Below are 20,345 nucleotides of genomic sequence, written 5' to 3'. Positions count from 1 at the left end.
GCATTTGCAGGATGAGAGCAGTCAGCATATAATTTCTGTGCGGTCATGGCCATTCTGGTGTAATGAATGGATGTAATAGTGAGAAGTTCACAGCGCACACAACCCTCTCCAACAGTATCGTCTCATGGGTTGTCATGTTACCACACCACAGCAACACAGAAAAGGTCAGCACGCTTTCAACTGCAGCTCTGTAGAACAGGACTGATGCAGTTTCAGACAGGTTGGACTCCCTCTACTGTGCAGGAGCTTCACTCTGAATTTGTAAAATGATTTAAACATAAATCTACAGTATGTGTCAGGTTTCGCCCTAAAATAAAAGATTTAAGGTCAACACAATCTAAAGGTGATTGTGCCTCTTACATTGTTGTCCCAACACTTTATAGCTCCCTTTATAGCTCTAATAGGCCATTCTCTCCAGGCAACATTTTGAAGTAGTCTTCCAGTGATTAATTGTTCCATTTCCATAAAGTTGGGGGCCTGAAAGAGAACAATTTGAAAGGTTAGAATGGTCAAAATTGGTGCAGAAATCTGAATCTGAAAAATCTGTCTCCAAACCCAAATTAACCAAAGTATGTCACTTGAGTAATTTTCACACTAAACACAGCAACCTCCATAGCCTCAGAGTCTGTTTTCGTGAGTAGTACTCACGATGAGTGAACTGACCTTTATGTGTACAATCCACCTTTAAGACCCATTTGAGCCTGCACAAAGGTTGATGCATCTAGACGAGTCCAGAAACCTTGAAAGATTTAGCGCAGTGTGTCCTAAATGCCTTGACACTGCCAGACAGATGCGTGCTGGTTAAACAAGGCCACCTGGTGGCCAGAGGTGTCAGATCATGTCATTACTTTAAACATTAATAAACAAACAATAAACAATAAACCTCTAGGTACTTTATCATTCATGTCATTAACAATCAACAGCTGGAGAGCAGAAGTAGAGGTAGTTATTGTAGCTACAGTCCAGTCTTTGCGAACAAGTTGTAAAGTTTGGTGCCAAATCAGGCCAATCATTTTGGAGGAAATGTTTGTTATAAATTCAAATGTTATACATTTAAAATGACATTGTTGAAAAAGTTCAAATGAAAAGGTTAAGGGAGAAAATATGCAGCATGACTTCACCCTGACTCCCATTAGATTGTTGCATTAGGGTGGTTATTTCTATCATTACTTGTTAATTAGTTTAATTAATTGGTTAGATTAGCCAGAGTAGAAAACATCTGTGTGTGTGTGTAGGATATTTATAAAGAATGTACATAACAGTCAAAAGTCAAATAGACAAAACTCACAACGTGTGGGCAAAATAAAAGTTAATAAGAGTCTTTTAACAGTATATCTTCCTGACCAAAACAGGCTTGCAATACCAATAATAATAATAATCACTTTTTAAAAAAAAGATTCCCACATTTGAACAGAGTCTGTAGTTTTGTTTGAACCCTCGTGATCCGATGCAATTAAGGCTGACACCAGCTTTACCCTTCAACCTCCTTCCCCTCAGCAGAGTCTAAAGCGGGATATATAGCGAAGTGTGAAGAGGCTTCTCACATGGCTAAAATGTGTGAGCGTGTGTGCACAGCAAATCGTTCGAATGCTACCATCATGTGTGTGTGTGACCATGCATGGACTCTATTAGCAGCTGATACAACAGCACATCAGAGCCCTTGTCACCTTGATTACTCACTACACATTTAACAAAACTCACAGATCAGTGACAGAAGGGGTGAAAGACGAGAAAGAGACTAACCACTTTTATAAATAATGGTTTGTCTCTGTGTAGCGTTGAAAACAGAAAAAAAGTTATCTCAAAAATGTGCTCAAATCGATTTTATCGTTCTATTAGATGAATTCACAGAAAAGGGCAGAGAGCGCAGTTTTCTTTATCTTCCTGTGGTTCAGCTCGTCCTCCAGTGGGCTTTCTGAACAGCTGAATCCATCTAACAAAACCTACAGGCAGGAATAATGATTCTTTCATGAAACAGGCTTTCACACAATGTTTTGAAAAGACAAGGGACAATAATCTTCAAAGCTGCATGAGCTGAGTGTCGTATCTTTCAAATTAGGACAGATGACGTCACAGTTCAAACGTATGTTCATAAACACATGAGAAAATATACAAGCTGTCACACAGACCGTCATCACACATACATGAAATACACACAACCATAAAATCCAGTTGATGTGGCGCCATGGGTATGAGCTACACACTTTTGTTACACTGGAGGCAAACAAATACACACAGACTACAGCTGCTGCTTAAAGTAGATTATTCAAATGATCTGCACACATCTGAAACAGTGTCTGTTACGCTGAATAATACACACAACACATACAGAAATCTCAGAGACAAATACCTCAAAAGGTGGACAAATTAAAGCAAATGTTTCTGCATGGCTAGATACCACAAAAGGTACTTGCTTTCATAATTTGAGTGATAAGTATTCACAGATTTAGCTTCGCACTCCCATAACATCGATGGATGCAGCAGAACCATTTTTTCTCTTTTATTCCACACATTCTTCTTCCTTGTCAAAGCCTGGCATCTGCATTACCCACAAAGCAACTCCACCGCTCCACAGTTTGGTCCAAGATTTGTTAGTGCTATCCCTGTAGCGGCTAATGTATCCTCAAGTCGCTAGCCTTAAGCAGAGATGAGGAGCAGACTACAGAGGTCTGGTTCTTTCTCACTCCACACCAACAGATTTCTTTTCATTTTCAAACTTGTAGTCTTCAAGCCCAACCGACCTGACTGAAGTTCGATATTTTATATATGTGACTTGACACAGCTCCCCACTGCAGCCACAAACTGCTTTATACATCTTTTTCACATATGCAGTAATAACTTACTCTCCAAGACCTGCAAGCAGTCTTTGATGTGTGTATTGACGTTTTAACTGCATTTGGAGACACATGCTTTACTGTCTGAATCTAATATATGTCCATAAAATAGCTTGAGACAGTGTTTCCACTGAGAGAATACTACTTTAGCAACATGACGCCATCCCCACCATCAAAATAGCAAGGAAAGTCTATTATTTAGCTGTCTGGTCTAAAACTACCACCTTGCATTTATATATTCTTTATATATTATGTATTATATATTCTCTCGTCTGCCACTTTTAAAACAAGACATGGTATATTCTAAGCAACAGAACGCTTTTTAATGTACCCATGGATCATACTGCTTGTCTTTAGTTGTTTAATGTTCATGACTAATATTAAATCTTCATCTCGATTTTATTGAGGTACTGATGCAAAATGTTTTGATTCAGCGGTTTTTATTAGTCAGCTTGACAAATTTGCACTGTCGGGCAGTTTGTACTTTTGTTTGATTTAATATGACTCAGTTATTCTGTTGTCAAAAGACAACTAAATTACATTGTCTTAGTCACAAATTACAACGGGAGCATTTCCTCTATTTTATTTCCTGTTTGTCCTGATGTTGTTAAATATAACTGACACATTTCAACTAGACCATGATTCATTTTCTTTCATGCATCAAATTTATTGACAAAGCAGAATTGTACAACCCTTTTGAAATGATTGAATAAGCACAATGCAACATACTGTACATGTGGCGCAAGGCAGCTTATATATAGAGGGTATTTGTATTTACAGTGAGAGAAGCTCAGAGGTTACACAACAACACTGTATTTGTGCAACAGGATAAAATAGGATTGTTGTACCACATCACAGCATCAAACGTTCTTATGGTAAGTTTATTTCTCAACTCTATGATCTGGCATCGTGTTGCTCAACAGAAACCCACTGGCCTGAATCTTAGTGGTAACTGTAGTGTTGTCTTTTTCCAAGTAACCAGAGTGGTTCAGTGTCCCACTTCTTTAAAAGGAAATATTTATTTAGTGCTTCTTCAGACCTGGAGAATATCATCTCTACTTGTTTACACGACTGCAACTGACTTTTGTCGTGTCTATAACACTGTAGCTTCCTGTGAGACTCAGACAAGACTCGAGACTAAAGGCCATTGCCTGATCTCCTAAATGTGCCATCTTCTAAGACATGTATTTTGTGAAAGGACACCTTTTTTGTCCTGTTTCTGACATTTTTGGGAATACATTTATTCACTTTCTTGCTAAGAGTTTTATGAGGAAATCGATAGCACTAAATTTGTACAGTAAATATGAAGCTAGAGCAGCACCCTTTTACCTTAGCTTAGCACAAAGACAGTAAACAAGGGAGAATCACTAGCTTGGCTCCGTCCTCTTGTCATCAGCGTGAGGTTGCCAGGCAGCCAGCATAGACATCAGGAAGTCACTGCTCCTGGCCAAGAAATAATACAAAAAAGGACTATTGGCCGTTTCTCCCTGTCTTTTTGCTATACTAAGCTAACTATCTGTTGGTTGTAGCTTCATATTATATCATAGAGACATGTGCAGCAATTAATGCATTTCCCAAAATGACACACTATTACTTTAGCATTCTTTAACATAGGTTAGTTAGTGAAGGACAGAGGAAAACACTAATTTGCTTCAATCCTCTAAAGTTGACAATTATACAGTATAATGAATTTCAAGTGATGTCAGTTAGTAGGGAGGTCGAACTGTTTTAACCTCAAAATATCAAATCAACTGGAACACCTTGTTGTAAGTTATAAGTTATATCATATAACCACGAATGCCTCACATCAATCAGATGTCAGCTATGAGCCTCAGTGGATTAACGCTCATATCAGCCTATACCAGATCCCCCAGTTATCAGAGTTCATCCTTGCAGTCGCAGAGCACAGTGTGTTCTGTACACTCTGTACCATATGTTCGCTCTTATACACACACACACACACACACACACACACACACACACACTTGATAGGATTCGATCAAAGCACTCCAGTGCATGGAAACCGGAGGGTGAACAACACCTTTTCTTTGGGTGTGTGAAGTGACAGGACACACGAGGACGGCTCATCCCTGTGGACGAGGAGCATTATATTAAAACCTTTGACCTGTCCTTCCCCTCTCATTGTGCTCCTTATATAACTACTAATTTCTCTGCTTGTACTGCACATTAGCAACCTTAAGTGGCACTTGTTCTGCACCAAAAAACAAATAATAATAAATAATAACCATTCATTGTTAATCATAGGAGGATTCAGTTGATCTGAGATTTATTCATACATTTATTGCATCAAGTGTCACATCATACACAGACACAATAATGAAAACAAGATAACAACATACATAAGAGGCATTGAAGGGTGCTGAACATTGCATAAGTGTCCCTTTAACTGTAACTCTGCACAAGTTTTACATAATTTATACAGCTAAGAAAACAATCTACTTGTGATCCATCTCACAGGATGCAACATGATTTCTAGTTTCATTTAGCTTTTTTCACAGTTCTGTGTTCTTCAGTGTTAATTAGCATGTGGCTCCTCTTTGTCTTGCTCCTCCCACACAAACTCCAAAGTGCAGTCCTGCATCTTAGACTTGAAGACGCTTTTGAAATATTGATTCTGCTCTTCTGTGAACATGTTTTTCCAATCTCCAATCTTACCTGAATTGTAGGACGGGAACAGGGAGTAAAGCAAAAAGGATGATATTTAATTAAAAGCCAAAAAAGGGATTTTTAAAACCATATAAACCCTTTAAATAAAGGCTTGACATTACAGATGTAAACAAACCTTAAAAAAGGAATAGTCTGACATACTGGGAGATACGTTTATTCTCATCCCTGCTGAGAGTTAGATGAGAAGACTGATACCACTGTCATGTTTGTACGGTAAATATGAAGCTAGAGCTAGCAGCTAGTAACCTCAGCTTAGCATAAAGAATGGAAACGGGGAAACAGCTGGCCTGGCTCCGTCTAAAGGTAACAAAAGCTGGGTTACGTGCAAGATTATTTCTTGGCTGGAGACTCATGCTGGTAGGTTGATTGTGTTACCTTTGGACAAAGCCAGGCTAGTCGTTTTCCCCTGTTTCTGGTCTTTATGCTAAGCTAAGCTAAACAACTGCTGGCGGTAGCTTCATATTTACTGTACAGATATGAGAGTGGTGTTGAGCTTCTCATCTAACTCTTGGAAAGAAAGTAAATAAGCATATTTCCCAAAGATGTCGAACTATTCCTTTAAATGTATTCATGCTTCTAACAGGGTCAGAAAGCACTGATAACTTCGATTTTACTGCAGTCAGTGTCTAGTCCCCTTGCGAGGTCCCAACCCCCAGTTTGGGAACCACTGTAGTAAAAGACCTGTCAGTGATTTCTGGATTGATAGCAGGTTCCAATTTTGGAGACTACTATTCTTTTTTTTTTACATTTTGATTACATATTGTCAGACATAGGACAAAATCAACCAATTAAGTTTGATTTATCTGCATATAGAACAGAGGCCCACCTGTTCTCATGAAGGAGCCCTTGCTGTGGTCCATTATCTCCTCAGGGACCATGGTGTAGTTGATCATCTTGTTGTCTTTCATGCTGCTGAAGCTGCTGTGTTTCACACAGTTGTTGACCTCGTCCTCCACTAGGGGGCACTGTAGGAAAGAGCTTACCCTCTTTATGGCGCAATGTAGATCCTGACAGCCGGACGAAGATAATGAAAATATTAAAATCATTAATTATCAGAAAATAAAACACTTAAATGACTGTTGTATGTGAGCAGTGTGCAACGGCTTCCTTAAAATGCTAAATAATCTTATCAGTAAAAATAAATAAATAATCATATCCCCTGATATCTGAAGTAAAATTTTAAGTTACGTTTATAAGGCGAGCTTAGTCTGAAAAAGTGACCACAAACATTTTCACACCATGAACTTACAGATCTGCCCCGGCCCTTGTGATTGGGTAACAAGACAAATAAGTACCTTACAAGAAATTGTGCGCTAAGTTGTCCATTTAAATATATAAACGTTTATGGACATTTTGGTGAGAACGATGATTTACCTGTGACATCTCTTCATAGGTGATGTGAAGCAGATTGTTCATTGTTGCTGTCTGATTGGTCCAGCCTTTAACATGGTCAAACCAGGAGCCAAAGGGCACTGAAACAAATAAGTGTGATCAAATTATACTTTTGGCTTCAGAGCTGAAGTCAGCATATCCTCACAAAACAAAATAAAATACATCTTTTGTCCTGATGTCGACTCACGTGTGCCCTCCAGGAATCGATTTAAAAACTCTGGAAATGAGCCAGCCTCAGGGAAGAAGTTGGCCATTTTGTGGAAGTGGTAAAAGGACACCACCACATCTTTAGGGTTTCTGCTCACATAGATGACCTGTGAGATGACACGGAGCAACAGTGTCAGAATGTTTTTTTACTGCTTGACCAATGTTTGGGGCAGTTTCTGATATTGATATTCGGGAGTTCTAAAAAAAATCAATCAAAAATCAAAATCAAGATACATACTGAGCAATACATTTTACAGTTCAAAATTCAACATGTCTTTGCTCTCTGGATCCCCCTAAGGTCAGCTAAGAAAAATAAAAGAGCCATGTGCAAATCTGTACTCTCAGTTTACAGATAGGTGTGTGTGGTTTATAAACTCTCGGATTAATTTATGCATTTGTAAAGTGAGAGTACAGATTTACACGTGGCTCTTTTCTTTTCTCTAGTGACACTGTTTCTAAATTACCACGAGCCTAGTTTCATTTCTGCACTACATTTTCTACACTTATCGGCTGACATATACACTGTTAGCAATATGTCTGCAATAAACTAACAACAGCCATATATTGGCCTGGACGATTTATCTGTCTATGTCTATACGAATGGTCACATAAACATGCACATCTGACCTTGGCTTTGGAGCCCTGGAGGGCGGGGCCCAGCAGGTGATGAGGCAGGTGTGTGGTGATGACTCGAGGTGTGACTGATGAGGCCTCCAGTATTGCAGCACAGTAATAGTGCTCCAGCCAGGGAGCCCGAGCCCAGTTTGGGACAGTTTGGGACAAGTGTGGGTCCCCTCTGCTGGATACGAGAGTCACAATTTCCTGCATCCATGTGGTGCCTGTTGAGAGAATAAAAAGAAGCATCTGTTACCTGACTTTTATTAAAAATTCGTTCAGATGTGATTAGTTGCATTACTCTTGAAGACACTGCAGGTGCCGTGTAACCTGATCAGTTTGTCGTCTCTTCTTACCTGACTTTGGATAGGAGACGATGAGGATATCTGTGTCCTTGAATGGAAATTTTAGAGCAAGTTGCAATGAATCCTGGGTGTGCAGGTGTCCAGGAAAAGAAATGCCATGAAACATCTCTATGACATCCAACCTGGCCATATCCAACCTTGACATATGTGCCTATTTTCTGCTCTCTGTCTCTCTTTTTTAGCTGCCTCTTGACGAGTTTTCCATGCGTGTTTCCCTCTCTGTAGCTCTGCCTGTGCCCGCCTGTCTCTCTACTCTGTCTCTCTGAGCGTCCTCCTCTGTGAGAGAGACCGAGTAATGAACACAAAGCTTTACATGAACTCGAAAGAGGAAATGCAAATGGAACCTCCTCAACTGGGCGTCCAGTTGTTTCTCGCATTACTTGCCAAAGATGATATGCATGTATAGACAGCTGTATGTATGTATATGCATAACGAACGCATGCAATGATCTGTCTCTTGTTTCAAAAAGGCAGAATGATGAAGAAAAGACAAGAAAGTCACACACTCACAAAACTCCTGTAGCTGCTACTTTCTTTGTCTGTAGGTGTTTACATCAACCATTGTATTCATCTGCAGGCATGAACTGCTTCCACAATTGTCTCTGTTTACAGCTCTTGGCCTTTTTCATACTGTTGTCTGTTTTTGAATTGTTTTGTCTGTCTGACTCATGTTGTCTTGTTTCATCTGTAACTTTTATGCTGCTGTCTTAGCCAGTTCTCCCTTGCAAAAGAGGTCTCTAACCTAAACAGGACTTGATTGATTAAATAAAGGCAGAAGCTGAACTAATCAGTGTTTTAACTTAGTATTCACAGGACATCAAATCACTTCAAATGTCTGTGTGTAATGTGAAAGGTTTCGCAGCGGACAGACAAAGCCGGATATTTTCCAAAGGAATTGGTAGAGACCACAACAGAAGCCAAGTGAATACTGGATTTATTGGATGTTTGGCCAGTCAGAAGTCTCCTAGACCAGTTTTTGACCAATCAGAACAAATACATTTACATTTAGGAATTTATAAAACACCAAATAATTGAACATGAGAGTATGCAGATGCTTTGATTAATAAGAAACCATCAAATAAATATAAAAGTAGAATGACAAATGGTAATATTGGATAACATAAATGTGAGGTTTTAAAGAAGGTTTAAAAGATGACACTGATTTGTCACACAAGAGGGAAACCTATTCGTCATCATTACGTTTATCACTGATGTGAACATATTTTATTTAACCTTAAGAAACCTTTTGTTTTGTGGATTTTAAGGGGGAGAGGTTGATATAAGCAAGACCACATCATAATATTTCATCTCTTACTTTGAACCCTCCTTATACTCTTAAAGTTTGTAGTAAAAATATATGTTGCGTACAGGTCTGTACATATTGTACAACATTACAGAACTTCAGGCACTGGTCACATCATGCAGCGCCACCACCTGCTCAAGCTTGGACAAAAGACCACACATGAGTTGTAAAGTAAGTTTATTTTATATTGTATTAGTATAACAGAAAAAGTGAATTAAAGACAATCTAAACACAACAGAATCAAAAGGGTGGAGACCAGGGTGGAGCAATAGGAACAAGGAAGTGCAAACAAATTAATGAATTAATAAATAATACTCATTTCATAGCTTTTTTTCTGAAATATTAGTAAGGTGCAAGTGTTCAAAGTAAAGGTAATTGACTTGATTTCAAAGCAAAGTGTTGTATTTTTTATCTTTATTTAAAGAAACATTACATACAAATGGAGCCCACTTTGTCATCTTATATCACTAATCACGAATAATCAACCATATTCACTGAAATAGTAAGTATGAAATAAAAACGACAAATGATATTTGTAATTTAACTCTTTGACCTGGTAAAGTGGGCGTTTGCTGTTGACTGTTAACTTTATTGACTAATTGGAAATGCAGCCTTGAAGATAAGAGGGTGGAGCTGATGGGGGCAATAAATGAGTGCTTTCAGGAGGTTCACCTCACAGAGGGGCATCTCATATGTTATATCTGTTATAGCTGAGATAAATTAAACTTTTAGCGTTTGTTCAAGCATGAAGAAAAATCATTATTCTAATTTTTCATTACACAAGGTCTCTAGTTCTCAATTATTATCCAATGATTTCAAACTGTCTCTTGGTGTGGAAACGCCGGGACTGTCATATCATATCAGGGGCGGTTTTGATCTGTGCACCACCAGGTCATTTCTGGTCCTAATATCAGCTGCAACACATCATGATAGCAACTCACCAAGAGATAATATTGTCCCTCATTCCTTGAATCCAAATATTAAGTTAATACTTGGAACCTGAGACACTGTAGCTCATATTGCATTAACCACCATGATCCTCAGGTTGTTATCTCATTTCCTCCCGTTAACAACTATTATTATGGAAAATCGTGGAAAAAAAAGACTATTGCTACAATATCCTGTAGTTATTTTTTCACTACACAAATATTATATACAAAATAAAATGACAAAAAAATTGAGCTGAAAATATTAGTCTATTCATTGATTAGTTTATTTACGGAAAATTAATCTGCAACAATTTTGATTAATCGTTTAATTGTTTTGGGGGGTTTTTAAGCAAAAAAGCAAAACTTGTTCCAGCTTCTCAAATGTGAATATTTGGTGGCCTTCTTTGTCTTTTATAATAGTGCATTGAAGATTTTGATTTTTGGAAAGAGGGCAAAACTAATTCAATCAGTCAATCCGAAAAGACTTTTTTCTACTTTCCTCTGAGATTTTACAAACCAAACGATTAATCGAGGAAATCCTCTACAAATTAATCTTGCAGCCCTATAAAATAACATTTGAAACAAATTTTTATAAATCAGAAATGTGGATGTGTGGGAGTGAAGAGACTGAGAGACGAGGAGGATAAATGGTCATTTGTGTGTGTGTGTGTGTGTGTGTGTGTGTGTGTGTATGTATGTTGTCATATAAAATATTTTTCCTTTGAAGTCTCTATAAATCTGTCTCTAGCTCTGTTTTGGTCTCCATCAACTCTTGAGGGAAAAAAACGAACTCTCTCTTTAGCTGTTAAAAGCTCCACATGTTCACCAGATAGTTGCTCTTTGTTGTTGGTCAGGTAGAGTACAGTTGGTTTATTAGGACTGTTTTGATGAAAACAGTCAAGTTGTTGGCCAAAAAAACAAAACAATCCCCTGAAAGATGCTAAACCGCTCCATAAAGCTGAGGGAAACTGCAGAGTTTGGTGATATTTCTCTGTGAGTTCATCACTTTGAGTGGCCTTTCACAATATACATGAGTTACTTGATGTAAATATATTGATTAGTGCAGCTTTAAGGTCAATTGCCCTTGTCAAGAAATAATTTCTTATTTCTAAGAGACTGGAGTTTTGTCAGTAAAGAAGGTTGATCTGAGTTAATGGTTTGATATGGCTCTTAAACTGGAATTTACAGGTGTTTGGTACAGAATTGTTCTTGCAGAGGAGCTCGCTAAAGAGAGATGTGATAAATGTGTGATTCAAGGGACTTAAAGACAAGGATTGTTTGTTTATCATAAACATGGGATTGTGCCATAGGGGTGTTAGAGGTGAGGGTAACAGTAATATTCATATTCACAATTGTGAACACCATCATTATAATGGCAAAGAAACAGGTGGAAAAAGGAAAATGTACAATGACTAAAGATAGATCAGGAGGGAAGTTTGGTAGTGATGACTATCTGAGGCATGTTAGGAAAATGATTTGGAAGTCATGAGTAGCCTGAGTGGTTGGTGTCAACTATGATCAGTATTAACCAACTGATATGCATGCAGTCTAGGTTAAAGGATATTTTACTTTAACAGGAGTGAAGAGTGTATGTGTCTGTATTTATTGGGAACTATTTTCAGCCAATAAGATATATCAGGCTCTGGCTACACAGCCAATACTTTCTAGTTTGTAGACAACAAGAAACAACTGACTATATATAAACATATACACCATAGGTGTGCACCCTTATTGTATAGGGTGTCTTCATCATGTCATTCAAGCTGTGTTAGATCATTAATTAAGTTTTAGTTCATGTGAGGAATCATAGTTTAAATATCTTCTACATATAAAAGTCTAACTTTGTGTGAAACACAATCATTCTTCGTGACAGTGAAGATGGTTAAAGTGCTGCAGACTGTTCTGCTGGTTCTACCCAGCACTTTTTGAAAATGTTTATACTTGTTTTTTAAGGCAGACAGAGAGAGATTCCCATCCGAAGCATATGTTGTGAACTTTAGAAAAGCAGTCAAAAGGTACATTATACATTAACCAACATGTATTGGCTAACAACTGTAGAGACTGTAAGAATGTTTAAGCTACTGTGTTGCATTTATGACACTGCACTGTAATGAGAAACAGACTTAAGAGGAGGAGCGAGTTGATATTCAAAGGCATATTAGAACAGAAACACACAAAACAGGAGTGAGGGTCTGAAGGAATCTGCATAGACACAAACAAAACTAAAAGACTGGCAAGCGGCAAACCACAAAGAAATCTTTTCCAGTTGCAGCAGTACGAATCAGGATCAGGAAGAGGTTGAAGAAAGTATAGGGACACGAAGAAAAAGAAGAGCAGTGCATCTATCAGTGAGTAAAAGTTTAAGAAATGCTGTCCAAGGTCATCTCAGCTGTTTGTTTGGCGCTGTGGGTCAGTTCTTGTGCCGGCACCTCGGCTGAGGACCCGTACATGACCAGAGCTCTGAAGCTGATGTCTGAGACCCCCCTCATCGACGGGTAAGTGGACATGTCTTTGGCATAAAGTAAAATGTCCTTTACATGAAGGCTTTAATTATGTTGTTCTCAACAACAGCAGTAGGTGTTTTACATTCTGTAGTAAAAGCTCACTTCTGGAAGTAATTTCTGGTGCTGATCCACAGATCACAGTTTATGACAAAAGGTTTGAGAAAAGCCTCTGTGAGTGTGTGACCTTTTTGTACTGTCTGATCTTTTAGCCATAACGACCTGCCTTGGCAGCTTCGAAAGCAATTCAACAACGAGCTCAACAAAGTGGATCTTAACACGCTCAAAACAACACATACCAACATCCCAAAGATCAAGGAGGGACGGCTGGGAGCGCAGGTACATGTAGGACAGAATGTACTGGGAAATTAAAGGAAACTATGCTTTTCAAGGTTAAGGAGTTCTTTATCTGCTGGGCCCCACGTCCAATCTTCTGCTTCACAAATATTCTTAAGATAATATTGAAATGAATAAATCAGGTTACATCATTGAGAGCTGTAAGGCATATCTCTCAAAACATCAGATCTAATTATATTTTTAATTACATGTAACAGCGTCCTCACTTTCACTCTTAATGAAACATTACAGGATGATGCTGATTACTAAGGTAAGAGAGAGCACAGAGCTGCGTCATCGCACTGAGCAGCTCCAAGGTGCCAAAAACAAGGGTGACGAGAGGTTTACCAGAGGGATTTACATTAGCACCTGTTTTTTGTCCATGTTATTAAACAAATAGGATACCTGCCACTCCTAAGCATGTAAACCCAAATCCAAATAGGGTTATTATATGTCATTTTTAAAAGTAAATAAGTACATTTACTCAAGTCTTATGCTACTTTATACTTGCACTTCACCACATTTTAAAGGGAAATATTGCACTTCTTACTACACTACATTTACACTGCAGCTACAGTAAGTTACTCTGTAGATGAATGATTTTACATGTATGATCAGCTTAAGAAAGATGATGCATTTTTATAGAATAACTACAGAACAGTATATAAAGTAGTTGACATTATCTCTACGTTTACCAACTACAACATTAACATGCTGTTTACATATTGATGCATATATAATAGTAATAGTAAAAGTAAAAGTACTCATTATGAAGAATGGCCCCTTCCAGAGCGTTATATTACTGTATATATTATAATGCTCTGGAAGGGGCCATTCTTTTCAATAGAGGACTTTTACTTGTAATGGAGTATATTTTACATTGTGGTATTTCTACTACTACTCAATTAAAGGATTTAAATACTTCTTCCACCACTGCAGATTGGTATCTTCCCCAAAACGGGCCTTTTTTAAGTGGATCGGGTATTGACCAGACCGATCCACACATTCTTTTGTCAGTGACTTTGTACATTTCTGTGTTTCCCTTACATATATACAGTCATTCCTGTGGCCTCTGCAATGTTTGGTCTCATGTTACCTTACATAAAAAATAATTCAAACCAGTTCTACACAATGAAGTATTCATGTTTTAAATAAAAGAAAAAGAGCACTGGTGTCAGATCATCTCTGTTTTATTCTGATGTTGAATCATTCACTAATCACAGTATATAATACATGATAACTGGACGGATCACACAGAGAAAGATTTCAAAAGACAAAGGAAAACCTTTTAAATGTCGCCAGAATCCATTCTCAACTTGACAAAACTACCTTTTCATATTATGCAAGCTGGAGTGACGAAAACCTTCATTTGGAAAGTTGCCATCTTATCAGGCATATTGAATGTAATTGTTTAAAATAGACAAGGCAATGATTTCTGCTGTATATCTTTTTATATTACTCCTATCTAGGTCTTATTTTAATGTATAAAATGTGATTGTTGAGAACTGACTGTGTATTTCCATTTTAACTATTTTAATTCAACCATTGTAGCCTTGTAAAAGAGATACAGTGTCTCACACTGCAGGTTATATAAGCGAAGTGTTCATAAATTCAATCAATAAAAAGGGATGTGGTTCTGATAAGGAACACGGCAGCTTCATAAACTTTCTCTGGATGCGCAGTGGTGCTGATAACTCCTACATTAACCTTATCCATCCTCTTTCAGTTCTGGTCAGCCTATGTTCCCTGTGAGACTCAGTACAAAGATGCTGTCAGACAAACGCTGGAGCAGATAGATGTGGTTCACAGGATGTGTCAAAAATACCCAGAAACCTTCATGTTTGCCACCAGTAGCCAAGGTGAGACTAATTTCAGAGACATTTAAAACGCAGTGCCACTTCTACTCTGTTCATGCCTGCCTCTGCTTCCTGGCTGAATCACGCATCATCTCTCATCTCTGCACCGCACAGACATCATGGATGCCTTCAGCATGCACAAGACAGCCAGCCTGATCGGGGTGGAGGGGGGTCACTCCATAGACAGCAGTCTGGGCACCCTGCGCACCATGTACCAGCTGGGCGTCCGCTACCTCACACTCACACACTCCTGCAACACACCCTGGTAAGAGCACAGCAGCACTGCAGATATAACCCATCAAACACACACACTGAGCCAGTGGTGGAGGAAGTATCCAGATCCTTTACCTGAGTAAAAGTACTAATACCACACTGCAAAAATACTCCATTACAAGTTAAAGTCCTGCATAGAAAATGTTACTTAAGAAAAAGTATAATCAAGTAAATGTACTTCAAAAGTAAAAGTACTCAATGCAGAAAAATGGGGCCGCAGCTTTTTATTGTTGTGCTTCATTGAGGTGGAACTAATTTTAAACCTTTATATAGGGCTGCAACAAATGATTAACTAATTATTTTCTTGATTAATCAATTGATTGCTTGGTTTGTAAAAAGTCCTTGTTTTGTCTGACCAACAGTCAGCCCTCACAATTATTAAGTTTACTGTTAAGACAAGAAGAAGCTGCACTTTGGAGAACCATGAAATGTTTCGTATTTTTGCATGATCGACTAATTGATTAATCGTTTCAGCTCTAATTTTATGTGCTGTTGGGTATTTTTAATCTATGTTACTGCATCATATTCTGGGAAGCTCTTCATATGTTTTGTTGGCAAAATCTTAATTTGTAAAGCAACTTGTAGCTATTGCTGTCAAATAAATGTAGTGGATTAAAAAGTACTACAAGTAGCATGAAATGCAAAAGTACAAGTACCTCAGATTTGTTCTGAAGTACAGTACTTAAGTACTTACTTAATGTACTTAGTTACATTCCACCACTCCCTGAGCACACAGATACACACACACATACATGTGTCTATGAGTCCACATGTAAACAACATAAATAAATACATAAGGTGAGAAACTGTCTTACATATACAAAAACTTCATTTGACATAAAGACTCATGTTCACTCTTGAATTCAGTTGCACCAACTGTTTCGCTTTCTTGTTAAAATGTCTAATTTACTGATATTTTACTTGAGTAAAAGTAACAACAGAAAAGGACACTGCACACTGAAGACAGTCTTAGTTAATAGTTAAACATTATAGCTAGGAAGAAAACAAGCTTTACATACTCTATTTATTACCTGAGCGTTCAGTAAGGCTCAGTTCTTCCTGTGTGGTGTATCACCATCAGACGTCAGGTTGTGTTGTGGGGAGTTCGGGGGATTCCTGCAGGACTGTTGTGCTCTCCAGGCAGCAGTATCAGATTCTCTGCTTTGTCTGACTTTAGCTGCCTAAATTGACTGTAACTGTTGGTGGCTGAGAGGAAACCTTATGAACTATACTAAGAAATTAAAAAATGTCTCACAAGGCATAATAATAATCACATAATCTATCATAATAATATCACAGTTTGTGGCCTTTGAATCACAGAATTTACTGGGGAATAAACCTCCTCTGATTTGGTTTCCTCCACTTGTCAATTTGGCTTTTTCACGGCAACATGTTATTTTCTTGTCAGGGCGGATAACTGGCTTGTGGACACTGGATCAGAGCCATCTGAACACAATGGCCTGTCTCCATTTGGCAAGGTCAGTGTACGGGCAAATTATGCTTTAAACGTGTAATAAGTTACAGATTAGTGTCTTAAAAATTATAGCTTTGTGCTGGTTTACTCCCAATGGGATTTATTCAACTTCAGTTTATTACAGGTGTGACCAAACATTACTTACAAAGCTGTATAAAACTCAACATGTCTGCACATCACAATTGAAATGATGTGTCTTAGCAATCAAAATAACGACATATTCCTCTAACATATAGATATATCAAAGAGATATCAATGTAAATACGCCTATATGTAAATACAGTTGACAGGGTAATGTTTTGTGTGTGCCTATAAAAAGTATTATTTTAGCTCTCATGTTTTATTGTCTTACAACAATGAATCAAAGTAGATGATAGAATATGATTTTTTTAAAATGCATTTTAGTCAAAACACATAAAATGAAAACAGATATCTTAAAAAAACACTTAATGTTACCACATGAAGGGGGTAAACTATTGACAGTGACAGTAGAAATTAAATAAATACAGGTTTTAGCAAGGTTTGTGTAGGTCATATACAGATCATATAAAAATCATAGTGTTTGCTCACTACAGCAACTAATTGTGGAAATGAACCGTCTGGGGATGCTGATCGACCTGGCTCATGTGACCGTAACAGTGATGAACCAGGTGTTGGACATGTCAAAAGCTCCCGTCATTTTCAGCCACTCCTCCGCCTACAGCGTCTGTCCACACAAGAGGAACGTCCCCGACGATGTCCTCCTGAGAGTGGTGAGTGTGTGTGTGTGTGTGTGTGTGTGTGTGTGTGTGTGTGTATGTGTGTGTGTGTGTGTGTGTGTGTGTGTGTGTGTGTGTGTGTGTGTGTGTATGTGTGTGTGAGAAAGCGAGTGAAGGAGGAGGTATACTGATCAGTGGTGGAAGAAGCATTCAGATCCTTAAAAGAACCAGTTCGACTATGTAAACATCCATTACAAGTAAAAGTACTGCATTCAGATTTTTGCTTCATTAAAGTACAGAAATGAAAAATGTATTTTAAGTATCAAAAGTGCTCACTATGCAGAGAAATGTCCCCAGTGATATATTATATATTACATTATTAGATTGTTAATACTGATGCATTAATGTGTATAGTTAATAGTATTTCACTGTTGTAGGTGGTTGAGGTGGCGCTTGTTTTACCTACTTTATATACAGTTATAGTTTTATTCAGTGGTCCCCAAGGGGTTGGGCCCCCTCAAAGGGTCACAAGATAAATCTGAGGGGTCGTGAGGGGATTAATGGGAGAGGAAAGAAGAAAAAGCAAAGTTCTGCTACACCAATCTGTATTCAGTTTTTTTTTTGATCATTTTACCTCTTTGGGCCTCGGAGGAACTACCAACAACTCATAAACATGTCAAATGTAACAAGGGGCTCCAACTAGACACTGTTTTTTTTTCTAAAAGGCAGGTTGAGAACAATTGGTTGAACTGATAACAATATATTGTATTTTAATCCGAAACGTAACTACTAGAAACAACTTAAAACTTGACTAAACATTACTGATCTACTTTCCACCTCAGAAGACAATAAATAGCCTGACTGCTGTAATATTATCAGCCTATTGAATCTGTTGAACACATCCCACCTTTGCAGCTTGTTATCTCTGAGAACACACCTGTAAATGGCCCTTGGCACCAAAGGGTTGAAAGTGGTAAATCAGCACCTGGTGTCCAGTTCAACTGATGCGTGCATAATGGAAGTTCCCGGTTAAAGGCAATAAAACAGTAAACAAGAGAGTTATTGTGCAGCACTGTAAAATAACAAACAGAACTCAGTTACAACCAGGAGACGGGCACTCTAATAGATAAGACAGCAGAGGTCAATACCCTTGTGTACTTGGATTACTGTGAGTTTGAATGCATCTTATTTATCTTATCTTATTTTTATTTTTATTCTTATTCTTATTTTAGCTTTTATATTCTACTTATTTGTTATCAAAACAATAGCACCTTCTGACCACAGCAAATTCCTTGTCATGTATGTTACTTGGCATTAAACAGTTTCTGATTCTGATTCTGATTCTGATCTCTCGGCCCGGGTCACGTCTTTCCCTGTTCCTGTTCTGCACTTTCAGTCGCTATAGAGCGTCTCCTGCCTAACAAAGCAGAAATAAAACAGTGTCTCCATCCTATAGATCAGAGTTTCAAGGTCAGTAAGTGTCTCCCTGTCATGTAACATCCTGTCTGTCTCTCCAGAATAAAACAGGAGGAATCGTCATGGTGAACTTCTACAATGACTACGTGACGTGCAGCAAGACCGCAAACCTCTCAGATGTTGCTGGTAAACCACTGTTGTGACCATGACAACAACTGTAAACCTGGTTAAATATGAACATTTATCACTCTTCCTGTGTCCGTCCACTTTATTCTCATGTTTACCGCTTTCATCATAGATCACTTTGACCACATAAAGAAAGTGGCTGGGCCGGGCATCATTGGTTTTGGTGGAGATTACGATGGGGTTACAAGGTGAGTACAAAACATTCAAATGTTGACTTAAATATAAGCTTCTGAGCACAACACTGGAAAGCTGTGCTGAAACAGTAAAAGACAATGTATTATTAATTTTAAAGTTAACTGTGAGTTATTTCCCTGCCCGTCATCCTCTCAGACTACCAGAGGGTCTGGAGGACGTGTCCAAGGTGCCCAAAGTGGTGGCTGAACTGCTGAGGAGAGGATGGACTGACGAGGAGGTCAAAGCTGCTCTGGGAAACAACCTGCTCCGAGTCCTAAGAGAGGCTGAGAGGGTGAGGAATAGACACACACACACACACACACACACACACACACACACACACACACACAACCTCAAGCCCTGTGTGTGTTCACGTCAAGCACCATGCAAATACACCTGACTGCTCTGCTCTGCTTTGTATATCTGCGCAGAACCACACATTTTATTTCTTGACTTTGTCCTAAAAGGGGAACTCCACTGAGGTCCACATCCAGATTGGTTTACCAGTGGCAGGAAGTACTACTCAGCCTCTTAAAACAGTTGGAGCCTAATCATGTAGAACAGACAGCCCGGGTAACTCAAACTGGGGGTGTAAAGTTTGAAAGATGTGGGCGTTAACCAGGCAGGGAGGGTTTAGCTTTTGAGGTGCATTCAAATACGAAAATAAAAGGTTCTGTTATGCAGATTAAATAGTGATCGGAGTCATAAAAGTAAATATGTTCAAATGGGATCTTCTTATATTGGAGGGCTTGGTGCTTGGTGCTTTGGTAGCAGGTGGACCCTGTGACTGAACACACACGCCTGTCACTGTGCCTTTCTGTCTGCTGCCTGACGGTCTTACCTTTGTGTGTCAGGTCCGTGACCGGCTGAATGGCACGAGTCCAGATGATGTTCCTGTTCCTTCTGATGAGGTGAAGAACCCGTGTAGGACGAGCTACGGTTATCGCAACGCTGGAGCCGCCCATTCACTCAGCATACTCCTGCTCTCCTGCTCAGTCTGGCTCTCCAGGCTCTTATTGAATTAACAGCTTTATAGCATCATGAGTTTGTCCATGAATACTAATAAAGTCTGAAAACCTCAGTTTTTTAATGTCTAAAT

The 20,345-nt window shown here is 38.6% G+C and overlaps 2 protein-coding genes across 2 annotated transcripts; one reads left to right on the top strand and one right to left on the bottom strand.

The window, feature by feature from the left end:
- Positions 1–5,370: 5,370 nt before the first annotated feature.
- sult5a1 (sulfotransferase family 5A, member 1) lies at positions 5,371–8,246 on the bottom strand. Its single transcript, XM_070909834.1, has 6 exons — positions 8,093–8,246; positions 7,749–7,960; positions 7,102–7,228; positions 6,897–6,994; positions 6,349–6,529; positions 5,371–5,510 (listed from the first exon to the last, which is right to left on the bottom strand). Exons 1-6 carry the CDS (start codon positions 8,244–8,246, stop codon positions 5,371–5,373), a joined length of 912 nt encoding a protein of 303 aa, XP_070765935.1.
- Positions 8,247–12,699: 4,453 nt separating this feature from the next.
- dpep1 (dipeptidase 1) lies at positions 12,700–20,271 on the top strand. The gene is made up of 10 exons (XM_070908811.1): positions 12,700–12,827; positions 13,046–13,172; positions 14,896–15,028; positions 15,140–15,290; positions 16,707–16,776; positions 17,348–17,524; positions 18,988–19,072; positions 19,185–19,260; positions 19,403–19,538; positions 20,101–20,271. The coding sequence occupies exons 1-10, from the start codon at positions 12,700–12,702 to the stop codon at positions 20,269–20,271; spliced, it is 1,254 nt and encodes a 417-aa protein (XP_070764912.1).
- The last annotated feature ends 74 nt before the right edge of the window (positions 20,272–20,345 follow it).

This window comes from Enoplosus armatus, chromosome 1 (assembly GCF_043641665.1).
Source record: "Enoplosus armatus isolate fEnoArm2 chromosome 1, fEnoArm2.hap1, whole genome shotgun sequence".
NCBI classification, from domain to species: Eukaryota; Metazoa; Chordata; class Actinopteri; order Centrarchiformes; family Enoplosidae; genus Enoplosus; species Enoplosus armatus.
The sequence above is the reverse complement of the archived record's forward strand: the minus strand, read 5'-3'. Positions and strand labels throughout refer to the sequence as shown.

Bases quoted from the DNA above. Each gene is read 5' to 3' on its own strand.
- sult5a1 (XM_070909834.1), bottom strand. From the start codon at position 8,246: ATGTCAAGGTTGGATATGGCCAGGTTGGATGTCATAGAGATGTTTCAT. The intron at 7,229-7,748 runs GTCAGATGTGCA...GTCATCTCACAG, and splicing joins TCCAGGGCTCCAAAGCCAAG to GTCATCTATGTGAGCAGAAA. The intron at 6,530-6,896 runs GTAAATCATCGT...TCCGGCTGTCAG, and splicing joins CCTATGAAGAGATGTCACAG to GATCTACATTGCGCCATAAA.
- dpep1 (XM_070908811.1), top strand. From the start codon at position 12,700: ATGCTGTCCAAGGTCATCTCAGCTGTTTGTTTGGCGCTGTGGGTCAGT. The intron at 15,029-15,139 runs GTGAGACTAATT...TGCACCGCACAG, and splicing joins GTTTGCCACCAGTAGCCAAG to ACATCATGGATGCCTTCAGC. The intron at 15,291-16,706 runs GTAAGAGCACAG...TTTTCTTGTCAG, and splicing joins CACTCCTGCAACACACCCTG to GGCGGATAACTGGCTTGTGG.